This window comes from Danio rerio, chromosome 15, assembly GCF_052040795.2.
Source record: "Danio rerio strain M-AB ecotype USA chromosome 15, GRCz13ab, whole genome shotgun sequence".
NCBI classification, from domain to species: Eukaryota; Metazoa; Chordata; class Actinopteri; order Cypriniformes; family Danionidae; genus Danio; species Danio rerio.
Genome location: NC_141035.1, coordinates 38,079,903 through 38,106,136, shown reverse-complemented (window position 1 = coordinate 38,106,136; position 26,234 = coordinate 38,079,903). Strand labels below are relative to the sequence as shown.

The 26,234-nt window shown below is 36.3% G+C and overlaps 1 protein-coding gene across 4 annotated transcripts; it reads left to right on the top strand.

Moving 5' to 3' along the window:
* Window positions 1–217: 217 nt before the first annotated feature.
* mffa (mitochondrial fission factor a) lies at window positions 218–26,184 on the top strand. 4 transcript variants are annotated; one of them, XM_087282559.1, is made up of 8 exons: window positions 218–353; window positions 4,925–5,138; window positions 5,411–5,580; window positions 5,979–6,070; window positions 18,459–18,623; window positions 21,159–21,212; window positions 21,328–21,412; window positions 25,322–26,184. In XM_087282559.1, exons 2-8 carry the CDS (start codon window positions 4,925–4,927, stop codon window positions 25,451–25,453), a joined length of 912 nt encoding a protein of 303 aa, XP_087138685.1. In that variant the 5' UTR covers window positions 218–353; the 3' UTR covers window positions 25,454–26,184.
* Window positions 26,185–26,234: the final 50 nt, after the last annotated feature.

Genomic DNA, 26,234 nt, shown 5'->3' with positions numbered 1-26,234 from the left:
ACCTTGTAACTTCCGTAAATCTAGAGAACCTGAATTATAGAGACAGTAAAATTTAGAAATATTGCAGTTTTATTGAGTTAATTAACCTATATGGTGCCACGATTAAAAGATAAATGACAGTCATCTCCTTTTAATTTAATCGCCGTGGGACTTTTAATTTGAAAAGCACTTTTTACGCTCTTGCGTCAATACAGTTGAATGCGTCTGCCAGCTTCACGCTTTTGTGGTTGGTCTGGGTTGAGCTGGTCTGTGCAGTGGTCCGGGATGATTCTCTTATCCTAAAATATTCCGGTTTTACTTTATCATTCCTCTTTAACGTGTACAATCCGTCGGTGGATTTGAACTCGGTGAAGGTACGTGTCTAAATACGCTGCTGGTGTGATTTTTAATCAATCTCTAACGCGTTATCAGCTGTCATTGCAGTACTGCAGGGCCCTGATGAACTCATCTTTTATTGATTTCACGAACATTTCCTCAGAGAAAAATATATATTACATAAAGTACTTTATTTACTGTAGTCTGTATTGATTTTGATCTAATCCACCCAAATATTCAAAACAAAATAATGCAAGTGCTTTACTGTAGTATATTGCTACATCGTTTCCTGCCCAAATGAAACCAAAACAACACATATTGATGTAACGTAGTTTGTATTTGGATATCTTCCTGAACTATAACCCACAAAAGCATGCCTTGATTTATTAGATATGTTTACTGGGAGATTAAACTTGGGGCTGTGCAACGTTATTCAGAGACATTCTGCTTCCTGAAATAGCTGCTGATCTCATGATCAAACCAGAAAATACTGATGATATCTGCGTTACTTTTAACTGCTTCAGTGTAGCCTAAGAATCTGTCGACGATTCGCGTCGGCGTCATTCGTATATGTTGAATAAATGTATTGAGGTAAAACTTGTTTTATATTCGCACATTTGTTCAGTGACAACTTGTGATGTGCTTCTTGTATTGTTTACCATGCTACTTTGAATATTGGGTCTAAAATCACATGTAAGTACGACTTCAAAACAGCATTAGCAATATTTAATTGACTTTGTGAACAATGTTGTACTTTGATAGTCACTGGCTGCACGATTTCACTATTTAGAATTTGCAAAGAATACCTTTCCGAAATTGAGCAATTCCAGCTTTATGGATGTGACATTTGCAGTAAAAACTCAAAACAGTTGTTATTTTCCAGAACAACTGACCACAGAGTTATGTGAGCAGAAAAATATCAATCTGTTAACATGTTTTGTATTTAAAATGATTAAAATAAACATGCATTATGGATGTGACAAAAAAAGTCAGCTGGTCTACAGTACACAACATACTTTGTAGAAATTCTGTGAATTAAACTGCAAAACCCAAATGAAACAATCATAATCAAAAGGATAAGAGTCGGCTCACTATAAAACAAAAATTATTGGTTTTATTTTATTTAATATTTTCACATTTATTAGGAAAAAGTGTTGTTATTGATGTGACATCTCTCCGTTATGGATGTGACGGATGTGAAATTGCCACATGTGTGATTTTGGAAAATCAATTAGAATAGTTTGAAACATTGACAGATGCATTTTTGAGTATTTCTAAAGTACTGTAAAATACACGCTTGCCCAAAAAAAACCACGAAAAAGTTTCTGTATTTTCGTGAAAACGTCATTTTTTTCATGGCAAGCTTGACAGTTGCACAGAATTGCTCATTTATATTAATAGGGAGAATGTCCTAATATGTGAATATAAAACCAACTTCCTAATAATACATGTCTAATAATAATACCCTAATAATAAAAGTCCTGATATTATTTGGTTGCATTAGAAAAAAAAACTTTAAAAAAAACTTAGATTAGAGGTTAGTGCCATAAGCCATGTTGGACATTGGGGTAAAGTTTGTTTTATATTCGCGCATTCAGACTTTTTTTTTTTTTATTGCTGAATAGCAGTGCATAAAACTTAAGTTACAATATCAAACAATAAGTGACGGTGATAAAAGTACAGTACGCTCTCAGGAAAAAAGGTACATGGTGGTTCAAATAATGTTCCTTAAGGAACAGTTTTGTACCTTTGTAAAAGTTGTACCTTATATGGTACAGAAAAGACCTCTTATGATACTGTTCTGTACCTTTTATGGTATAATTGAAATGAAGGTACACAATTGTTCTCATAAAAAAGGTACATAAGTGTTGGACAACTCTTTACTACAATATCTATGAAAATAAATATTACTGTAAAGGCAAAGTGATTTATGAATAATTTCCATATTAAAACATGAATCATAATTTAAAGCTTATGTTTAAAGAAACTCATAAACATTAATTATTAAGTTTTATAATACAAAACAACTGGTAAAAAAATATATAGGTATTGTAAACTAAACATTTAAGGCATTTTAAATAAACATTTGGTAAGCATTTTCTGATAAATACTTTTTTATTATTGATATCCACACCTTTTGGTGTTTGCTTTCCGCTACGCAGGTGAGCTGGCAAAAGTTCTGCATATGCAAATTGTTGTAATAGAAAAATAACTGCAGAAAAATTAAAGAGAGAAAGGAAAAGAAGAAAAGCATTAAAGTTTTTAGCAATTACAAGGGTTAATTTAAGATTACTTATACAAACATCTTATTTTAAGAATCATATTTTAATAGTTTTTTAAAGTTTTCGTATTAGACGATTCTGATATCAACTTTATATAATTCTCCACATCTTTCAAGAAGACCACAAAGGCAGGTTTACTATTTGAGAATTTAAAATTTACTTAAGAAAATAATTAAATTTATTTAAAAAAATTATTTTCTTTTGTGGGGCCCCAGTTAAAATACCAAAATATAATAATTTTCAGTTGTATAGAAAATTTTGGTAGAATCTTCTACTTTAAAAAAAAAATCAATATTATACAAACTCCTGAATGTAATAAGATGACCAAAATAAATGTATCACAGTTTCATCAGCATTTACACAATGAAACTCAATTCAACTCAAGTCAGTGTCAACTCGAAACTTTTGTATAAATTTCTTGACAGGCTAAAACCTGTTTATCAGTTTAAAAGAAACACATTCTGACTTTCTCCCTATTGTTTGCAAATTCTAAATGGTAAAATCATAGTAGTAGCTATAGACTATCATGTCAAGTAATGCTTGCATGATATTTCAGACCGAATATTTAAAGTGGTGTGGTAAACAATATAGAGACATGTCACAAGTTCAAAAATGAACAAATGTGTGAATATAAAACCAAATAAAATGTATGGTACATCAATATGTGTTGTTTTGGTTTCATTCGGGCTGAAAATGACGCGGCACTGACAGCAGAAGTACTACAGTAAAGCACTTTCAATGTTTTGTTTTGAATATTTTGGTGGATCAGCTCAAAATAAATACAAAATACTTAAGAAGTACTTTATGTAACATATTTTGGGCTCTGAAGAAACTGTTTGTATTTTTTAATTTTTTAAACAAACTTTATTTATAACTCTATTTACCTCAGAAAGTTGGACAACCTGCGATTTCAGTTTTGATAACTGAAAGATTTCAAAGCATGACTTCCGGTATTGTTTAAATGTTTTTTTTTTTTTTTTTACAATTTCATTTACATGGTGACTGTTGAGGCTTATAATGTCTAAAAATTTCAAAAACAAAACTTTTGGCCTTAAAAAGTCATACAATCACTGAAATGTTGACCTATAGGTCTTAACTTATTTTTAACGGATCTTAAATCATTTTTAATGGGTCTTAATATTGTCCATGTAAAGCCAATCAGGCCAACACCCATACAGTCACCAACAACCCTTCTCAATTCTCTTTTTTTAACTCTATTTACCAATATGGTTTCATTATTTTCCATACTATAACATTTATACGTTCTCTGTATATTTATAGAATATATGGAACACTGACCTGAATGGATTGTTGTACATTAATTTTATTAGTTTGCTTATTTTGACACACTTGTTTTGTCACTTGGATATTTTTTTTTATGGGGCAAGTATTTATTCTTAGGGTTTAGCCCTGTGTAACTCTGAAATTTCACTCATAATGGTCTTAAAAGGGTCTTAGAAAGTCTTAAATTTGACTTGCTGAACCCTGCAGAAACTCACCAATATGATTGTGATGAACTGAAAGAAACTGATTATTTCATTGATTTGGGAAATTTGTTACAAAAAGAGCATTTTTCCAACCAAATTAGGCTATATGAAGTGGTCAAAATTTGTTTCAATGTTTCTTGTATCTATTGTTTTTTTAATTTTATCAGGTAAGAATCAAGATTGTCAAGGTTGTTGTAGCTAATAAATCAAATTGACAGGAGCAGAAATGAACTGATTCAGATTCAAACTGAAGCATCAGAAAACGTGCAATAGGCCATAAAAGGCATACATTTTATAGTTTGCAAATAAGTGCACAAATAAAAAGGTCTATTGTTGCACAAACGTCTGATAATTTTACTTTTTTACATGCAATATTATGTAATTTAGATAGACCGTTTATGATCATACTACCGGTTACAAACTACCGTGACAGCACCAGTATTTTGGGGCCATAATATCACGATACTACCATAGTACCGATAAACCGTGCAACCCTACTTCCTAGACGCCATGAGGGAATATGCGATGGATCAGGAAAAGTCACACCCAAAAAGTTACGACAATAAATTAAATCCTACTTCCAACTATTAAAAATTGATCCAAGATATGACTGATGGTTATTAAACAAAATAAAGATATAAAAGATAGAGTTATATTTGAAATTCAATGTTATCAGAGTGCAGCTCAACAAAACACAACTCCATACTTTCCATGCATGCGCGCCTAAAAGGGACTAAGCTAAGAAAAAATGAAGGGACAAATTTTTTGAGCTGTGAGGTTAATGTTTAGGTCTTTCCTCACTTCATATGTGATCAAATGCATTCTCCTCTTTCCCTGTAGATGAGTGGAGCGGCGTTCCCCTCTCCCACAGCCGAGATAGCGGAGATGAACCGGATCCACTATGAGCTAGAGTACACCGAGGGCATTAGTCAGAGAATGCGTATCCCTGAGCAGCTCAAAGTGGCTCCGTACGGATCTGAAGATCAGGAGCTTCCTGACCACGAGCTGCTCCACACAGCAATGATGCACGTTCCTGAGAGAATCATAGTGGCAGGTGAAATATAGGAAGCTAGGAGATAGTATTAACATTTTAAAGCGTCCTGTGAAGGGCTTTGAAATGTGCATTTTTTTTCGATGTTTGATATAATCTCAACTGAAAAATGAAATGAGGGTGGGACTTAGAGTAGCTCCTCCTCTTTTAATACAGCCCGTAGTGTTTAGTTTAAAGTCAAGAAATCACTTTTTACAGTGTACACTGACGTGGGTTTTACCCACACTATATTATTATGAGAACCATTATCTAATGGGACACTCATCTTTCTTTAGGACACAGTGATGATATGCCATTCCCCAGAGATCTGGACCTCATCCAGTCCACCCCACAGGAGTCCACACTGTCTCTCAAGACGCCGCCTCGGGTCCTTACGCTCAGCGATCGTCCCCTCGACTTCCTCGAAATGGAGCAGACGAGCTCCGTCAGTCATCCCAGCGAAGAAGTAAGTGGGACAGGTTAAAATTAGTAAAATGAGGGCTTATAATTAATATCTGTAATCTGGTTTACATAATCAGATTACAAAAATAGTAATAATTAGATTAAACCACTGTTTAAACTACTCAATCATACTACAGTTACTTTTTTTTATAATTAGTTATTGAAAGAAAAAACAGGTGAATTATTACATGCAAAGATTTGACAAGACTTTTTTTGTTAATTGTTTTCCCCATGAACAACCCCCCCCCCTTTAAATATATATATATATATATATATATATATATATATATATATATATATATATATATATATATATATATATATACCCAAAAATAGATCACTATGGTCTAGTAAAATGAGGAACATCTGCTCACTTTTGTGTTGTTTTTGTGCTTCACACAGGTGCGCACGCAAACCAAGACACGTCGAGAGCGCTCGGTCAGCGAGAACGCAGGTGTGCATCACAATGGCCCGCTCGCAAGAAACGACTCTGCGTAAGTGCAAAGCCACAAACACACACACACACACACACACACACACACACAAGTACGGACTTTGGTTTCACCTCTGCCCTGTCAACATGACCCTCCCACTCCATCATATGTTTGTTCCTCCTCCCTGGTGTCTCTCTTTCTCCCTTCATGATCCTCACTCAAAGGGGGTGAGTTAGAACCATGCATGTCTGCCGTTCAGTTCGGCTTGTGCGCTTTATATTAGGTCAGTGCATGTTATTAATGCATGTACAGGAGTGGCCTGATTTCACCTGTCAGTCACCGATCAATTTGATCACAGTGCAAACCATCTGGTGATTTTTGGCCAGTGTAGTTTAGAGTTGCATTGTCAGTAAGTTCCCCTTCATGCTATGACGACTCTATTGTTCTCTATTTGACTCTAATGAATGGCCACTCCTGGCGTCGAGAAGCTTTTCACGCGAAGGTTTTGTACTTACAAAAACAGATCAGTCATTCTCCTTCAGACAATTGTTGGTTGGTTTTGACATGCTGCTTTCTGATTGGCTGGTCTGTTAGTAAAAGTATGTAAACCCAACAATGATTAGCATCTCTCTCTTTTTAGACCTCCCCCCGTGCATCATGTCCATCAGCTATACTGATTTTATTTTATTTATTTTTTTAGATCTTTTTATTGACATTTTACTCCCCAAAACATCAATTTTAAAAAGACTTGAAAAATATAAACAAATTATCTTAGCTCAGACAGAGCCCCCCTGCCCACTGAACCATTTCTATACATTATATTATGCACATTCTTAATCTGTTTTACATCATATCAGTACAGGCATACATCAGCAAATACAAGTAGAGACAAGTTCCCTTATGTGTTCACTCATCTATTGTTCATATATATAAAATGAATCACAATAGGCTTAAAAAATATGAAATAGGGGGGGCGCTCGAGAGCACCGAATGGAGTAGACGTCGTTTGAGGAGCTCCTCAATAACCTCGAAAAAAACAGCTTAATTTAATCATAAATCAAAACGAAACGACACCTTCTTAAGCTTAAAGTCAAGATGACGAAACCTAAAACGAAGATATATGATCAACCAGCCAATGCAGACGAACAACCAATGGAGAAACAAACTCTGACTGAACAAGCGGCTAGTGCTACCGTCAACGACGAGACCACGGCCTTATCCCCAATCTTGGCAGCAATCCAATTATCTATTCAAGCTATGGACAAGTCGATGAATGACAGATTTAACTCTATCGAAAATACCTTGTCGCAAATGCAAGCATCACTTACCGAAACTAACTCCCGTATCTCCGATCTCGAGGGCGCGAGAGTCGAGCATGACAGCCGTATTTCCGAGTTGGAGGCTCTCTGCAAGGATATCGTGGCCGCCAATAAAGCCCTGTACGTCAAGCTTGATGATCTGGAGGGCCGCTCCCGTCGGCAAAATATTAAAATTGCGGGGCTTCAAGAGAAAGTTGAAAATGGTCGCCCAACGGAATTTGTGGAGAAGCTGTTACCGGCCGTCCTGGGAGAACAAAACTTTCCATCTGGAGTAAAAGTGGATCGCGCACATCGTATTGGACCCCTGCCAGCCAAAGGAGGTCGCCCTCGGATGCTAATAGCAAGAATCCATCATTTCCCAGTTAAAGAACTAATCCTCAAACTGTCACGACAACAATCACCTCTACAGTTTGAGGGTAAGCAGATCTCTATATATCCTGATTTGACAGCGGAGGTCATGTCGCAGCGCCGAAACTTTGACGGAGTTAAGAAGAAACTAAAGGAGGCTGGTGTCAGATATGGACTACTGTTCCCCGCGCGTCTGATTGTTACTCAAGGATCGGAAAAGAGGATCTTTAATTCAGTCGAGGACGCCGAAGCATTTGCCAATACAATTATCGTCGCATCTTGATTTCATCTTACGCACGTACACTTGACAATTTCACAGTTGTTGTAAGTGTAATGAGCCGGTGAGTATAGCCTTGTTCACACACCGCTGGCCCGGGCTCTCGATATAGGATGGCGATGATTATCACAAAAGCCCGCGCCTACCAAAACAACGAAGACTTTTGACTCATATGGAAAAAAAAAATCGTTTGCAGGATTATGGCTCGGACATTTTGCTATACCAGTGTTCGTTAGTTATTGTTGACTTTGTGGTGCTAATGTTCGATATTACTAGTTTTGGTAATTTTATCTGTCGAGGGTAACGAGGAGCTGTTTATTATTCTTTTATTTTAATTTTTTCCCCCTGACGGTTAAGTTTTTTTTTGTAGTTGATAAGTCTCCTTATTGCTCCCTAGGAAGCCTTGCAGCTCCACGGTTCATATGGGGGTTGTATTTTGTACTCCGCTTCATTTGGGGAAGCGGATAAAGGAGAGGGAGGGTGGGAGGGTGTTGGGGTTTCTCCTTTTTCATATGTGTATGTTAAATGTTTTATGTTTTGTCTTCTTCACTGTAATAACTCCAGTTCCATACAATTATCATAAAATCGAAGCTCACTTGTACTACCATATAATATGCAGTCCTTAAACTGTAACGTTACCCTAGCCAGCTGGAATGTGCGAGGCATTAATAACCGGGTTAAAAGGCTTAAAGTCTATTCTTATTTGAAGTCAATATCTGCTGATATCATATTTTTGCAAGAGACGCATATTAAGCATAATGAACAAAGACTCCTCAGATGTAATTGGGTTTCACAGGTGTTCCAGTCTACGTTTTCATGCAGGGCGAGGGGAGTGGCCATTTTGTTCCGCAGAACGATACCTTTTAAGCATATATCTACTATCAGTGATCCAAACGGTCGATATGTGATAGTCTCTGGTTTAATTTTTTCTGTACATGTCACATTATTGAATTTATATGGACCAAATTATGACGACCCATCCTTTTTCCGTAAAGTTTTTAATCTTGTCCCTAATTTATCTAACACACATCTAATAATCGGGGGTGACTTTAATCTGGTTTTAGATCCCACTTTGGACAGGACTCCTGCCCGTCCTGTGGCTCACTTTCCTAACTCTACTACCACCTTAAAAGAATTAATTAACTCATTTGATTTAGTTGATGTTTGGAGGTTGAATTACCCGACTGATAGGCAATGTACGTTTTTCTCTAACGTTCATAGTTCATATTCCAGAATAGATTTCTTCCTGGTCGACTACAAGGTTGCTTCATGTGTAACTGCAATTAAGCACCACAACAGAATAATCTCAGATCATTCTGCAGTGACCATTTCTCTTGACCTTTTTGAAATTAAGCCCAATTATAGCTGGCGATTCAATCCTACATTACTCTTTGATCCTCAATTTTCCCAATGCGTAACAGAGTGGTTGGATGAGTATCTTATGTTTAACGATACAGGAGAAGTATCCGATTCAACTCTGTGGGAGTCACTTAAGGCGGTATTAAGGGGATATATAATTTCATATGAATCCAGCCAAAAAAAACAAAGGAAAAAATCCCTGTCAGTAATTGAAGCTCGTCTTAATCAACTTGAACACTTACATGTGGACTCAGGAGATCCTGAGGTTCTCAAAGAGATTGCATCATTAAAACTAGAGTATAATAGAATTTTTTCAGACCAAGTCAGTAATATGCTATTAAAAATAAAGCAAAAACAATTTGAGCTGGGAGACAAACCAGATAGGCTGCTTGCGCGTCAGTTAAAAAGTATTCAAGCTAATAGAGCTATTCACCAAATTAGGAAAGATGATGGAACCCTAACGACAAATCCTAGTGACATCAATAAACGTTTTAAGGAATTTTATGAGGCCTTGTATGAATCCCGAGCTTCCACTGTCCCTACAGCCCTTTCTGACTTTCTTCAATCACTACACCTCCCCAAATTAGATGAAACAGATTGAGATGCCCTCAACGCAGAAATAACGTTAGATGAAATATTTGAAGCCATTGCATCTTTCCCTAGCGGTAAGGCTCCAGGACCTGATGGCTTTGGAATTGAATTTTATAAGAAATATTCTCAAAAACTTGCCCCTTTGATGCTGAGATTATATAATCATTCTATCGGCAATCAGGAATTTCCACAATCAATGTATAATGCAAATATTTCGCTAATTCTTAAAAAAGGAAAAGATGAAACTGATCCAGCATCATATCGCCCCATAGCCCTTCTAAATTCAGATCTAAAAATTTTTACTAAGATCCTTGCAAACAGATTAAATAAATGTATAGCAAAAATTATTCATCCTGATCAGACCGGCTTCATTCCTGGACGCTTTTCTTTCTTTAATGTAAGACGCTTAATGAACATTTTATACTCAAAACACGATTCTGCTTCAAATGTCGCCATCTTATCCCTGGACGCCGAAAAGGCATTTGACCAAATTGAATGGAACTATATTACTGCAGTGCTTCAGGAGTTCGATCTGGGAGAATCGTTCTCTTGCTGGGTGAAAATGCTTTATGCCAAACCTAGGGCTTCAGTGCTCACTAATTTTGATAAATCTTCACAATTCGCATTGCATAGAGGCACCAGACAGGGGTGCCCACTCTCACCCCTGCTTTTTGCCATAGCTATAGAACCCCTTGCAACCGCTATTAGAAACAACCCACTTATTTTTTCACCTAAGATAGGCCAATTAGACCATCACATATCCCTCTATGCTGACGACGTTATCCTCTACCTACTCAACCCAGAACAGTCCATCCCACCCCTGTTAGATTTATTGAAGATTTTTGGAAAGCTCTCTGGTTACTCTGTGAATTGGCAAAAGAGTGAACTCATGCTTGTATCTGACAAGACAAACCCAAGCTTTTTACAGAACCTACCTTTCAAAATTGCAGCAGACAGTTTGAAATACCTGGGGGTCATCATACCAAAAAACCCAAATGATATCTACAAATTAAATTATTTAGCTATGTTAGAGAGCTTAAAGCTTAATATAGAAAGTTGGAGAACCCTTCCGCTGTCTATGGTAGGACGCGTGAATGCAGTCAAAATGGTAACATTGCCAAGATTTTTATATCTTTTCCAAAACCTTCCAATTCTTTTGCCAAAAAAGTTTTTTAAAACTCTCTATTCGATTGTGTTACCATTTGTGTGGGGCTTTAAGGCGCACCGTATCTCTAAACTACACGTATGTAAACCTAGGTCGCAGGGCGGATTAGGCCTGCCAAACTTCCAGTATTATTATTGGGCTGCGAACTGCAGAGCCTTATCTTACTGGAAAAAATCTCACCTTGCAGGGTCTGCAGGTGACGTTCCATCTTGGCTCACCATCGAACAGAGTGTTACAAACTACTCTCTTTCCTCTCTACTTTTTGCGGCGCCTCCACCATCGATAAAAGTAGTCAATACAAACTTTATACTTAGCAGCTCTCTCAAAATATGGTGTCAGATCCGGAAAGTGTTTAAGTTGCCATCTACCACATTGTCCACCCCTATTGCTCATAACCACGCCTTTAAACCATCACTCATTGACTCCACATTTTCGATTTGGTCCAGTAAAGGAATGGTCACTGTAAAAGACTTGTACATGGATGGAAAATTTGCTACATTCCCTCAGCTGAAACAAAAATTTGATCTTTTACCATCACATTTTTTTAGATATCTACAGCTGAGAAACTATGTTCGTACATCCATCTCCCACTTTGAACTATTAACAGATGAACATGATGTATATAAATTACTTTCCGCCTCTCCTGATGCCTCTAATTTGATTTCCCATTTTATAGACGTTTTTAATAATCAGTTTGACATATCTACCTTGTATTTGAAAGACGCCTGGGAGAAAGATTTAGCCATTCAAATTACCAATGAGGACAGGGAAAAGTCTATCAAGGTCATAAATACATGTTCTATTAACTCCAGACATCAACTAATCCAATATAAAGTAGTACATCGGCTTCATTATTCCAGGGTTAAGCTTAATAAATTCTACCCCTCCATCTCCTCTAAATGTAACAAATGTGAATCTGCGGAAGGCTCTTTAGGACATCTTTTTTGGTCATGCCCAAGACTTTTTGAGTTTTGGAGCGAAATTTTCAACTTCTACTCTGAGGCTTATTCTTGTGACCTAGCCCCTGATCCAGCAATCGCTGTTTTTGGTTGGTCTGACTCACTTCGTGGGTTCAGTCAACAATTTAAAAAAGCTGTTCAATATGGAATGGTGTTAGCTAAAAAAATTATTCTTTATTTATGGAAAACGCCATCAAAACCACTTTTTAAGTCCTGGCTTTCAGAATTTTCCACCACTTTACATTTAGAGAGATTAAGACACAATCTTTCTGACAACATTGCTGGTTTCGAAGCCACCTGGAAACCCTTTTTTAATTATTTGTCAAATGCCCAGAACAACAGTTTAATGGTATAACCCTGTTATCGTCTGCAAGATCACCATATTGCCTGCGCCCACTGGCCTAGATATATAGGTGCAACATTGTTGACTCATGTATAATAGTAGAGGAACTGATGTAATAATGGTTTTAAAACCTTCTTTTTTCTGTCTTATGTCTCTATTATTTTTATTTTATTTTTTGATTGTTTTTTCTGTTTTGTCTCTATAATTGCTGTCACTTTCTGTATCGCTCTATGTTGCTTTAAGAAAATAAAAATATAATATTCAAAAAAAAAAAAATATGAAATAAAGAAATAAAATAGATAAAAATAGCTACACTATTTTTAAGTTTACTAAAAATATATGGATGTAATTAGGGGTTTAACGGATCACGGTTAATCTGTTATTCATATTGATCACAACCCATGGTTCAAAACTTGCGTGACCCACGGATTAAAATAATTTTTTTTACTTGTAAATTAATCCTAAATTTGTAACAATCGCAGAGAGATCGCCTCTCGCATCATTTAAATTACATGTATGATAGAATTTAGGCTTTCCTGTAAAATATAACGATGACAGAAGAAGTTGTGGTAGGTTATTTGGGATGTGGTGGGTGTCTTAGGTTATTAAAGGTGTTTTCTTGTTTAGCCTTCATTAATGCATTCAGTGTAAGCTGCACGATTAATCATTAAAAGATCAGGATCTCAACACCCACGCAACATAAATTATAAATGATGGTGATTTACATATGTTTATTAACCCTAAGAGATTAAGTCTTTAGTCTTTTGAGTTAGTTTTGAAGTTACAAACAGTCAAATAACACCGAGGTACTGGGATAATAGTTTATAGTTTAGATTAAAACACTGATGTTTATGGTAAAGATTAAAATCCCTGTCATGCATTTAACTTTATGCTCAAAATCAAAGTTGTAGGCAGTAATTACATTATTAAACCAATAGGGGGCATTAAAAATATGCCACTGAGTAATTCTTTAAATATGATCATCTAGCAATGAAACTTGAAGTTTTATGGGTGAATAACTAAATCATTTACTAAAAAAATTTGACTAAAAATAAACATGAGTTGTATAAATAATAAAATGTTAGATTTTTGCATTTAGCATCATTAGCAACAGTAGAACATTGATTTTTTACAGTACTGAATATTTTACAATTTATTTTATACAGCTGATTATTTCTTCAGTTTATTTGAAATAAAGTTATGGGTTCTAAGTTCTGTTTGTTACAACCAAAGGTTTCTTGCAGTGCTGGCTTTGTAATAAATGAAAAACAAATTACATTTTGTCCCTTTTTGGCTCATACGAAAAATGATCCCTGACTAAAAAACCATAATGAGATCCGAACTGTGAGATTTGTAATCCGTTCACCACTAAATGCAATGTAATATTTTATAATATATATTCATTCATTCATTCATTTTCTTTTTGGCTTAGTCCCTTTATTAATCTAGATTCACCACAGCAGAATAAACCACCAACTTATCCATGTTTTACGCAGCAAATGCCCTTCCAGTTGCAACCCATCTCTGGGAAAATAATATATATTATGTTTGTATTTAAAAGTATACTATACACTGTAAAAAAAAAAAAAAAGTTGACTCAACTTTCAATCCAAGTACTGCACTTGACTCTATTTAAGTTGAGTAAACTAAAAAATGCAATGGAGCGGGTTATCCTAATTTTATGTTGAGTCAACTTTTTACAGTGTATTTCAAAAGTTTAGTAGGGTACATAGTGTTACATGAATATATTTAAATAAATGCAGTTCTTCAAATTTTAGTTCTTCATTTTTACAAAAAATATCAAATATTCAATAAAATTAATAACAGTAAGATTTTTTGTTGCATATTTTAGAATGATTTCTGAAGGATTATGTGACAATGAAGAATAGAGTAATGATGCTAAAAATTCTGCTTTTTTTCTTACTGTATTAATTTATATATAAAATATATATTCAAACAGAACGCAGTTGTTTTTAAATTATATGAATTGATGCATTTTTCCTATATTTATGATGATATTAAAGCAGTATCTGTGAGCATTGAAACCATAAATCATCTTCATCCTCACGTTTTGAACAGGTAGTGCATTTAAATATTTAGAAATGATAAATCATAATGAACTCTGTCAATTGACAAAAACCAAAATGAACAATTTGAATGAACAACGGACTAAATCGGTAATAAACTGAGAAGTGTAATTCACACACAATCTCTCAAGAACTTATCCAGATTATATATAGAGGAATACTATAAAATACCGTAATAAAATATAATATTATTTATAAAATAAAACTATAAGCATCATTTAACATTTAATTGTAAGGATTAATATTTAGCAGCATTGTATATGCAGAAGTATAAGTATATATAAATGTGTTTGAAAATACAATTAAAATATAAATAGATTTTTTTAAAAACTTTTTTAGTCCATAAAATAGGACTGTGACATGTTTCATGACATTCAATTAACAAACACCTGAGCTTTTTCACTATTGTGAAGGCAGACTGCTGATAGGATCTCAAAGGTGAAGTTGTGTTTGTTTGGATTAGCGTAAATGGATCCAGCGCTTCAGTAAATGGCCTAATTTTTAGTCTGACTTGAGCTCAGCCGTTTTGTTTCTGTTTTTGAGGCTTGTGGTTGTGATAGTCTGAGATGTTTGTGTATGCTGGTTTATTCAACCAACTGGAGTTTGCTTGTTTCGGGTTTGCTTTGTTTTGTAGTTGTGACCTAGTTTTGTTACCTTTGTGGTCCTATCAAGTGGCCTTATCTACTTTTTACTTGCACCAAAAAATAAATGTATTGTACATATTGTTTCATATTCTATTACTGTGGCATAGAGAAAGATCAGGGACTTGTTTGATGGTATGTAGGTTTAACGCTAGAACTGCTAAGGCAGTAATTTTGACCTTTTTTAAATTTTGTAATTTAATTACCTTGTTAAAATGAAACCCATAACTTTAGTATCCTGACTTTTCATAGTGTCTGTGTTTCATTCTAACATTGTTATTTTATTTAAATAACAAAACACAAAAGAGTTCTGATGCTGCCTTTTCACTGCACACGACATTTGGAGAAGACTGTCGGAATGTGCCCCCTTGTGGCAGTCGCACAGAATTTTCAGTTCTGACGTGCACCATGGGAGAGAAGCTGATTCTCACTTCAGTCTGTGTCCGCAAATAAGTGCAAAAGCAAGAGCCTTTATTCTCTGTAAGTTCATCATTGTTGAATGAATGAATGAATACTAGAAACACATAGACCGCTAAAAATATTGGAGGGAATGTGGAGACAACATAAAAATATATATTTTTATTACTTTATTACTTACATTTATGAACAGAAGTGTTTTTTTTTATGTAGACTTTTCTGATTAAAAAAATAACCAAAAAAACTACTATTTCTCATCTTGCCTGCACAGACCTGCTTCGACAACACTTAAATACATCATATCCTGTCGGCCGGTCGCATACGGTCTAGCCGCATAAGTTTAAATATTTCAATGGATCCGCAGCTCAATTCAGATCTGAATTTTTCGCATACGGAGATGATCGGAACTCCACGCAGCTCCCGGACTACTCTCCATTGGAAATGAATGACTTCCGGTCTGTCCTTGTCGTGTGCAGTGGAAAGGAGGCTTGAGTATTCTACTGCCCGATTCACACGGGGCTTCAACGTCAACGAATGACGGAGGACGTGTCTAAAGTTGGGGCTGACGCGATCATAATAGCAGTATTAGGCAGCATTAGTCAGCAATCGACTACTGTCTGGGCTGGTGTATTTGCCTACAGCAATCTTATTGGCTGATGCTTCAGTTGGCGCTAGAAAAGTTGAGAAAGTTGAGAAAGTCCCAACTTCTGCAGCAAGCAGACAATTCAGTTTGGCAACGCTTGACGTCACCCATTCAAAGTGAATGGGAGGTGTTGACGCTGAAGCCCCGTGTGAATGGGCCGTAATAGTTATAGAACTCTGATAGTTCCAATGTTAAGGGGGTTCCACACCGGATGCACCATGCAGCGAAATGCAGCTCACATGACAGTAGGAAGTAACGCATACCAAACGCGCACATTTGTACGTTATTTAAAATAGAACTATTAGAGGTACTTTAATACTACTAAATACTACTAATACTACTAATAGAGGTCATTTACACAGAGCACATTTTTGCATTTAAAGGGCACCTATTTTACCCCTTTTTTAAGATTTAAGATAAGTCTTTTGTGTCTCCAGAATTTGTCTGTAAAGTTTCATCTCAAAACACCCATCAGATTATTCATTATACCTTTTTAAATCTGGGAAATTTGACCTTTTAGGACATTGTAGCTGTTTTTATTGCCTGTGTCTTTATTGAAATAACCTCGTTCTCCCCGCCCACCATTCCCACGTATGATAAACAGCACAGTGACAGACAAGAATGAAGCAGATCTCCTTTACTACAGTGAGAACAACTGTGATTTAATACATTTGTTGTGACGTTAATTCAGGCCTTTCTGCAACGATGAGCTACACACACAATGTCGCCATAAAGTTTGCAAGCGAGCACATACACACGTTTGTGCTTGACAGGACACACATTAATATCCACTGCTGTTTGAATATCCATTTTGTTAATGTACAAAATAAAGCTGATTAAACATCCACAAACCGGGATTAAAATGTCTTCTTTTATAATTGTACCGACACTATGTGTCTGTAGTGATGAATTACGTAGCGATTTTACTGTATTTCTGTACAAATGTGTACTTTTAAAACTTATTCTTGCACTGCAGATGATCACAGAGCTGAACAGATCTTTTTATCCCAGTTGCTTTGCACACGTCCTGTCTTGTTGATATGATTGTACGCGTTACTACGGAGACATGTTGACGGGGGCTGGGAAACCTCTTTGCGGTGGGCCTTGAAATGGGAGGGATTTGAATCCTGTTTTAACATCAGGAGATTTCAAAAAAAAAAGAGACTTAGGATGCTGTCACACCTAGACTTTTGTTTCGGAACCTGTTTCGTTTGCCCAGTTAGCGCAGTTTGTTTGGCATATGTGAATCCAGCAATCGCACTCGGATGCGCGCCAAATCAATCGGTCCAAGTTCGCCTAAATAAGGTGGTCTCGACTCGATTGAAACTAACTCTGGAGTGGATCGATTGTAGTGAGAAAATGATACGATCCGAGCCCGGCTATATTACAGTGTTTAATGGATATGTAATAGGCATGCGGCTTTATGAAGAGAGAAGTATGAGTAGGACGGGAGGTAATTCCACCCATCCCAAGTCTCCCAGAAGCGATTTCTGGGAGATTATCACTGGTTTGCGGGCATCCGGGAGTCTCTGTGCATTTGTGGGAGACTCCCGGATGCCCGCAAACCAGTGATAATCTCCCAGAAATCCCGCGTCTTCCTCCCAGTTCTTAAATACGTCAAGCACCCTCCTCACCCCTCCCCACCACGTCCCTCCTCGCTCTTCAGACACGTCGCGCGCACGTGTCCAAACAGCTTTTCATCATAGGTGCCTTTTAAAACATTAGACGTAGCGTTCAGGAATGTTGTTTTTAAAAAGCACTGCCTCCACTATATTGCAGTCAAATACAACTGTACTGTAAACAGAAACTCTCAATGCTTGCCATGCCTCCTGAGGTCTTCTGATTGGTCCACTGCTTTGGAACTGACATTGATGAGCGCCACTGCTTGTAAATATCGAAATTCTTGACAAAGTATCTTTACAAAGTGTCTTAATCTGGTGATCATGTGCTAGGTGCTACATAGAAAAACTATAGAAAAGTAGCACATTGAATGGAAAAACACATTCTGCATGGACCCCAAACTATATATTCTAACAAATGATCAATTTAAATGTAAGTTATATATAGTAAGTTATAAGTTAAGGCTACAGAATATAACGTGGGAATTTCTTTTTAATGCGAGGGGGCTGTTGCCCAACATTCCATCTCTCCCTAACCAATAAAATCCGGTCTTTTCTTCTTATTTCATTCTTTCTACAATTTTTGGCTTCCTCTGGCTCTCTTCAATCCTCCTTTCCTCTGTTGTTCTTCAGTTACGTCTCTCTCTTTTTCTGTGTGTGTTTTTCTGTGGTGTGGTCAGTATGACTCCCTCTCCCTCTGCTGCATTGCGCTCTATGGCTCCTCTTGGTGGTGCCGAGGACGGGTTTAACCTCTTCAGCGCCCGCGGTGTCCTTTCCTTCATCCAGTCAAGCACACGCCGGGCCTACCAGCAGGTCCTGGAGGTCCTGGACGAGAACCAGCGCAGGTGACCTTTGACATAAGACCCCCGAATCCCTCCTGACTTTTTCGCTGAATTAGATGTTGCTTCAACGAGTAACTAGTCGAATGTGTCTCTGTCACAGTTCACAGATATAAAATGAGAAAGTTAGACTATATGTGCTCTGACAGAGAAATAATCCTTTGTAAAATTTCATACTTTTACCTAGAAACCCTACAAATGACATTTTTTAGGAGCTAGTTTTTTTTAGATGATGGCTTTATCGTAGTATGTTTTGCTGTTGGATGTGGACATGCTGCTTTCTAAACTTACTAAACATTTTTTTCTCCTCATGGTTTGGGGTTTTTGTGTTTGTCATGGGTAGTAATGCATTGCACCACATATTTTTTTCTGGCTCATTTATTTGTATCCTTTCTTTATTTTTGCTTCACATTTAGGTTTTAGTTAAATGTGTACACAAGCAGTTTGTGGCATTGCTGTTTAATTTTTTAAAGAAATGTTCGGGTTTATTGCAAGCTGGGATCTGTTTAGAGTTTTTGTGGCATACCAAAAATAAAATAATTTGTACTATTAGATTTCAAACTGAAGCAACAATTGCTGTTGTAATGCCAATTTACGTCTTTGGTCACATGACAATTTATGTTTGGGTTTTTTTAGAAATCCAAATATATTGTGTTTTATCTGCATCAAATTAAATGGATAACGTTTGTGTATATACACTGGTCATATAATTAGAAAAGTTGATTTATTTCACTAATTCCATTCAAGAAGTGAAACTTGTATAATGAACACATTAATTACACACAGACTGATATATTTTAAGTGTTTATTTCTTTTAATTTTGATGATTTTGATGACAACTAAATTAAACTTTAAAGATATTCCAATGATATGGTATCTAGAGGGTATTCATAGTGCTTTTCTCCATTTTTTTATGTTACAGCCTTATTCCTAAATGGATTAAATTCATGTATTTCCTCAAAATTCTACACAAAATACCCCATAATGACAATATGAAAAAAGAAATTGAAAATTTGAAATTGTTGCAAATTTATTAAAAATAAAAAAGCTGAAAAATCACATGGACATAAGGCTGTAACAAAAAAATGTGCAAAAGGTGAGGCGCTATGAATACTTTCCAGATGCACTGTATGTATGTATGTATATATATATATACATACATACATACAAGTATTTATTTTTACATAAATCAATTTTGCTAAATGAATATGGAGCATTATTTTACCCATATATATGTGTGTATATATATGTGTGTGTGTGTGTGTGTGTGTGTGTGTGTGTGTGTGTGTGTGTGTGTGTGTGTGTGTGTGTGTGTGTGTGTGTGTGTGTGTGTGTGTGTAGATATATATATATACATATATATAGTGAGTGATGTTCAATGTTAATTTGTTGTATCGAAAATATACTATATTTATTTGTAAACAACCACGGTCGACCAAAGTGCTGCACAATAATATACATTAAACATTATTATCATTTAAAAAGCTCGGCTGTACAGTTGAATTCAGAATTATTAGGCCCCCTTTGATGTTTTTTCTTTTTTAAATATTTTCCAAATGATGTTTAACAGAGCAAGGAAATTTTCACAGTATGTCTGATAATTTTTTTTCTTCTGGAGAAAGTCTTTTTTTGTTTTATTTCGGCAAGAATAAAAGCAGTTTTTATTTTTTTTAAAATCAATTTTAAGGTCAAAATTATTAGCCCCTTTAAGCTATTTTTTTTAATAGTCTACACAGAACAAACCATCGTTAAACAATAACTTGCCTAATTACACTAACCTGCTTAGTTAACCTAAATAACCTAGGTAAGCCTTTTAATGTCACTTTAAGATATCTAGTCAAATAAAAAATATCTAGTCAAATATTATGTGCTGTCATCATGTCACAAATAAAATAAATCAGTTATTAGAGATGAGTTATTAAAACTACTATCTTTATAAATGTGTTGAAAAAAATCTCTCCGTTAAACAGAAATTGCGGAAAAAATAAACAGGAGGGCTAATAATTCAGGGGGGCTAATAATTCTGACTTCAACTGTATATATTTTAATAGTCAGTACAGTCTATTCCTATTAGGTATTAATGTCCTTCAAAAATCTACCACAAACGCTCTGACATGATACAGCCTAACCTTATATTAAATCCAGAACATTCCTTTACTTGTGGTTTGTGTGGATAGTGAATCCATGAGCTCATTTGCTTTGCCTTGTGTGACTTGTTTGGTTTCTCATTAGTAGCTTCCAGTACGCCATTAACTTCAGCTCCACTTACAGCCACTAAACTTCACTGTAGAGCCACCAAGACAATATCTTCTGTCTGAAAATAAATAAATGAGGATGTTGTGCTTATTTCTGTGCAGCTTGCTGATTTACCCTGACATCTTATTTGATTATAAAATGAAATGTTGACAGGGTCTGTGAGACAAAGACTCCCTGCGGCTCGTACCTTTAAAAAAATAAGTTGGCATGTTATTAAAGTTGTCTGTCTGTGTATGTCTTCTTTGTCCTTTTCCTTCTCTCACTTTCTCCATATCCGCTTCTCAGCAAGCCATCTCTTAGAGGGGGTTCAACCCTCTCTAACCCCCAGCATGACACCAGGTAACTCCTCTTTCTTCCTCTCATTTCTTTCCTCTCCTCTGGTTTTTTGGTCTCATTTTGTTGTCCTCTCAGCCCAGTCTCAGTGTCTAATGAAATAAATGAACGTTTCTGACAGGTTTGCGCTGGCCACGCTGGACTCCACTCTCGAGGGAGGAACGGATGACATGGCTGTTGTGGACGCAACCTCTCTACGCAGACAGGTATTATTTTGCTGTTATATATACATACATACATATATACATACAGTTGAAGTCAGAATTATTAACCCCCTTTTGATTTTTATATTTCCCAAATGATGTTTAACAGAGCAAGGAAAATTTCACAGTATGTCTGATAATATTTTTTCTTCTGGAGAAAGTCTTATTTGTTTTATTTCGGCTAGAATTTAAAGTTTTACATTTTTTAAAAAACATTTTTGGGACAAAATTATTAGCCCTTTTAAGCAAATTTGTTTTCGATAGTCTACAGAACAAACCATCGTTATACAATAACTTGCCTAATTACCCTAACCTGCCTAGTTCACCTAAGTAACCTAGTTAAGCTTTTAAATGTCACTTTAAGCTGTATAGAAGTGTCTTGAAAAATATCTAGTAAAATATTATTTACTGTCATCATGGCAAAGATAATTGATGTGATTCAAGACATAGTTTACTGTATTAATTACAGTTTAATGTGCCATAGTAATGGAAAGAGTTCTGAAAACCGTTCCAAAGAAAATAAATGTACGGTGGCCGAGAGAGTTTAACGTGCTGCAATTTAAAAAAACATGAAATAACAAAATACACCAGCAAATTAGGAAAAAGGTTTGACAGCATATGTGTTGTAATTCCTCACAACACAAACACATTAAGAAAATATCTACATTTTTTTCACAAACAAATCATCCAACTAACCCAGTGGTGTCCAAACTCGGTCCTGGAGGGCTGGTATCCTGGAGAGTTTAGCTCTAACCCTAATCGAACACACTTGAACCAGCTAATAAAGCTGTTAGCAGATATCATAGACTGTAAAATATATGGACGTAGTATCCGTGACGTCACCCATAGGTTTCTGAAGAGCGCAAAAGAAGCCACAAGTAGGCGCGGCCAACCGTCGCCACTTTGGTCACGCGTCATCACACCCATGGCGGGATACCAAACAAGGGCAAAGAGACGGAGAGTGAGCGGAGCTACAGACACCTGCTAGCATTTAGCTTGGACCTGGTTCAGACACACTTTACTTTGGGAGAAATGCTTAATACTTTATCACCTGTGACTCGTTTGTATTCTGACCACTTGTGCTTGGTTGTACACTATATCAATAAAGTGTTTAGAATTTTAAAAACACTGCTGTAATACATTGAGCCACGAAACATTGTTCTTATGACGTTTTTCAACAGGAGGAAAACGCGAATTACTTCCAAACACTTCAGATATAGTCTGTGTTAGTAAATGTAAGACTATTGATGAACTCCAGCATAACACTGTATGACAACGCTTCAGATGACTGTTCTAGAGCCTACAGCTAATCAATCTGACAGATTCTGGAGTGCATTACAGCTCTAAATATAAACGATAAATGATCTTAAATAAAACAAATACATGTACAGAGATGGTATATAAGTATATAACTTTACTCACATGGGAAACGGAGGCCACGTGAATGGTTTGTGAGCACAATTAAGTGCACTCAGCATGCCATGCCATCTAATAATTGTGGGAAAACAAGTCCAAAAGGCAGTCGACTGTGTAAAGCCACATAAAACAACAGAAATACGATAAATATGCCGAGTTCAGTGGCTAATCTGCAGGATTCAGCTGAGGTGACGTGACGGCGACGGCGACCAGCGAGACCTAGCTGTCACTCAAGTGGCCACGCCCTTAATTATGCAAACTTAATATAACTTAATATAAAGGAAACGGATGAGTTATAAAAAAATTCACCCCCCTCACAGTTGTCATGAAGGGTAATATTACCTGTATTAACCAAAATCTTTTTTTGTACCAGGCTGTAAACACCTTTTTTTTCTGCTGTAAAGTTGGCCATTCTAACAGTGGGCTCAATTGAAATTTGCTCTGTTTTGGAGCCAGGAGCGGCCACGACTAGCGGAATTTCGGATGAATTGCAGCTTTAGTTACTTCCGTATTGTCTTCCTAAGGGAGAGCGGGAGGTTGCCGCTTGGCAGATATGTTAGAAACTTCCTGCAGGTGTTTTGAAGCAAGTTGGAGCTAAACTCAGCAGGACAGCTGCCCTCCAGGACCGAGTTTGGACATGCCTGAACTAACCGATCAACCCACCCAACTGTTAACAGACCATTTATACAACCAACAAAACAACCAATCGACCAACCTACCAATCAACAAACCAACCATCCACCCAACCAATCAACCCACCAATCAATCAACAGACTAATCATCCAACCAACAAAACAACCAATCCACCAACCAACCAATCAATTGACAAACCAATCATCCAACCAACCAACACACCAATGATCAACCGACCAATTATCCAACCAACAAAACAACCAACCCATCAATCAACAAACCAATCATCCAACCAACCAATTAATCAACAGACCCATCATCCAACCAACAAAACAACCAACCAACCAACCAACCAATTAGTCAACAAACAAACCAAACAACCAACTGACTAATCAAGCCAACCAACTAATTAATCAACCAACCAACTAATCAAGCCAGCTAACCAATTAATTAATCAACCAACCAACTGACTAATCAAGCCATCCAATTAATTTATCAACCAACCATTTGACTAATCAAACCAACCAACCAATTAATTAATCAACCAACCAATTGACTAATCAAGCCAACCAAACGACCAATTATTTAATCTACCAACCAACTGACTAATCAAGCCCAACCAACCAATTAATTAACCAACCAACCAACCAACTGACTGACTAATCAAGCCAACCAACCAATTTATTAATCAACCAACTAACTGACTAATCAAGCCAACCAATTAATTAATCAACAAACCAATCGACCAACCAACCACCCAACTGACCAATCAATCAGCCAGCCAACCATTTAGTGTAATTGTGTAATCAGGATGTTAAAATAAACAAAAACTCACTTTTTAAAAATCACCTACAACTTATCTGAGCAATAGTCACGGCACAATAAGCAAATCCCAGCCAGGTCTGTCACGTTTTTGGACTCCCTTTTTCATACTATTTATATATGTTGTGAGAAAAACACTGTGTATCATTCACTAACCATGCATACGCACAAAATATGAAGGTTTTCACAAATAAATCATGAATCATAAAATCTTTTGTACTAAAATTTATTCTAAATCTATGAAAGCCCTTGGGTTTATATTATGCACATTTCTAATCTCATGCACGAGGACGCTCCCTGAGAACACTTTAAATTCACTAACAGAAGAAGTTTAGGTACTAACTCATGTGCGTACACGTGTTGTGTATTAGGCAGAAGGTTTTCGTAAGGTTCAAATGTGCATAAAAACGTGAAAAATGTAGGTAATTATTAGCTAATGAGACCCATTGCGTGTTATAATAATTAACCACTGTGTCTGTGTGAAATCTAAATTTACAATGTTTATTTTGCTAGCTGAACGGTTAATTCGTGCAAATTAGTCCACTGAAAATTATTTTCCTTTTGGTAATCTTCAATCAGGCAGCACGGTGGCTCGGTGGTTAGCATTGCCACCTCACAGCAAGAAGGTCGCTGGTTCAAGTCCTGGCTTGCCAGTTGGCATTTCTGTGTGGAGTTTACAGGTTCTCCCTGTGTTCACGCGGGTTTCCTCCGGGGGCTCTGGTTTCCCCCACAAGTCCAAAGTCATGCGTTATAAGTGAATTGGATGAACTAAATTAGCCGTAATGTACAAGTGTGTGTGAATGTAGTAGTGTATGGGTGTTTCCCAGTTATGGGTTGTGGCTGGAAGGGCATCCGCTGTGTAAAACATATGCTGGATAAGTTGGCCGTTGATTCCTCTTTGGCGACCCCTGATGAGTAAAGGACTAAGCCAAAGGAAAATGAATTTATGAATGTTTTTAAAGAGTAATGTTCATAATTAGGAAATGAGTTAGCCTCTTTTGTCTCTGAGATGAAGCGCTGCTGTTTGTTGTGTGTTTACAGATTGTCAAGTTGAACCGCCGTTTGCAGCTCTTGGAGGAGGAGAACAAAGAGCGAGCCAAGCGAGAAATGGTCATGTACTCCATCACTGTAGCTTTCTGGCTCGTCAACAGCTGGGTTTGGTTCCGACGCTAAAGCTTTAGAGACTCCACTGAGTGGGAGGGGCTACAACAAAACCCCGCCCCTCCTGTTATATGTGTCAAATTTTAGCCATGCTTTATAATGGCTCCAAAAAAGTTGTTGTTTTCTTCACAGCAAGAGCAGTAAAGTCAGGGATAGCTTTCTATGTTTGGAATTGTCTGTCTGATTTTTTTTTTTTTTTATTATTATTATTATAAATGTGTATTTATACATGTTTTTTTATTATTTGTACAATTGTACAAATTATCTTTTCTTTCTTTTGTATGTTTTATTATTTTGGGGTTCCTTTGCCAAGGCCAAGCAAGCATGAACTAGATGTGTATATATATATATTACTTCACGTGTCTAAGTTTGGCCCTAGCTGTTTATTTTCTTTCATAGGTTTACTATATAGCAGATAGAACAATATTATGTCAACTTTGAGAAAGACCAATGGAATGGGAAGCACTGATGTATCATAGACAAATGATATTAAAAAGTCATTGTAATATTTTAGGTAAATTATATACATCTGTATGTTACCTTGCATCGACATTGAAACATACTTGTTTGTGTGGGTTTAGTCCTGCTCATTATTTATGCTCATTGTATGCTGATGATGATGTTTCTGCTACAGCCTTTTTGCAGGATGATACTGAAATGGTACAAGATCAGTTTTCCACTCACAAAGCCGTGAACATTGTATTACAAATGCTTTTGTTTGAATAAATGACAACAGTAGTGAACTTCTTTTGCTTCTTTTTTATCTTTGTTTAATTTTAGTTTCACATTAGTG

Bases quoted from the DNA above. Each gene is read 5' to 3' on its own strand.
- mffa (XM_087282559.1), top strand. From the start codon at position 4,925: ATGAGTGGAGCGGCGTTCCCCTCTCCCACAGCCGAGATAGCGGAGATG. The intron at 5,139-5,410 runs GTGAAATATAGG...ATCTTTCTTTAG, and splicing joins TGAGAGAATCATAGTGGCAG to GACACAGTGATGATATGCCA. The intron at 21,213-21,327 runs GTAACTCCTCTT...CGTTTCTGACAG, and splicing joins AACCCCCAGCATGACACCAG to GTTTGCGCTGGCCACGCTGG.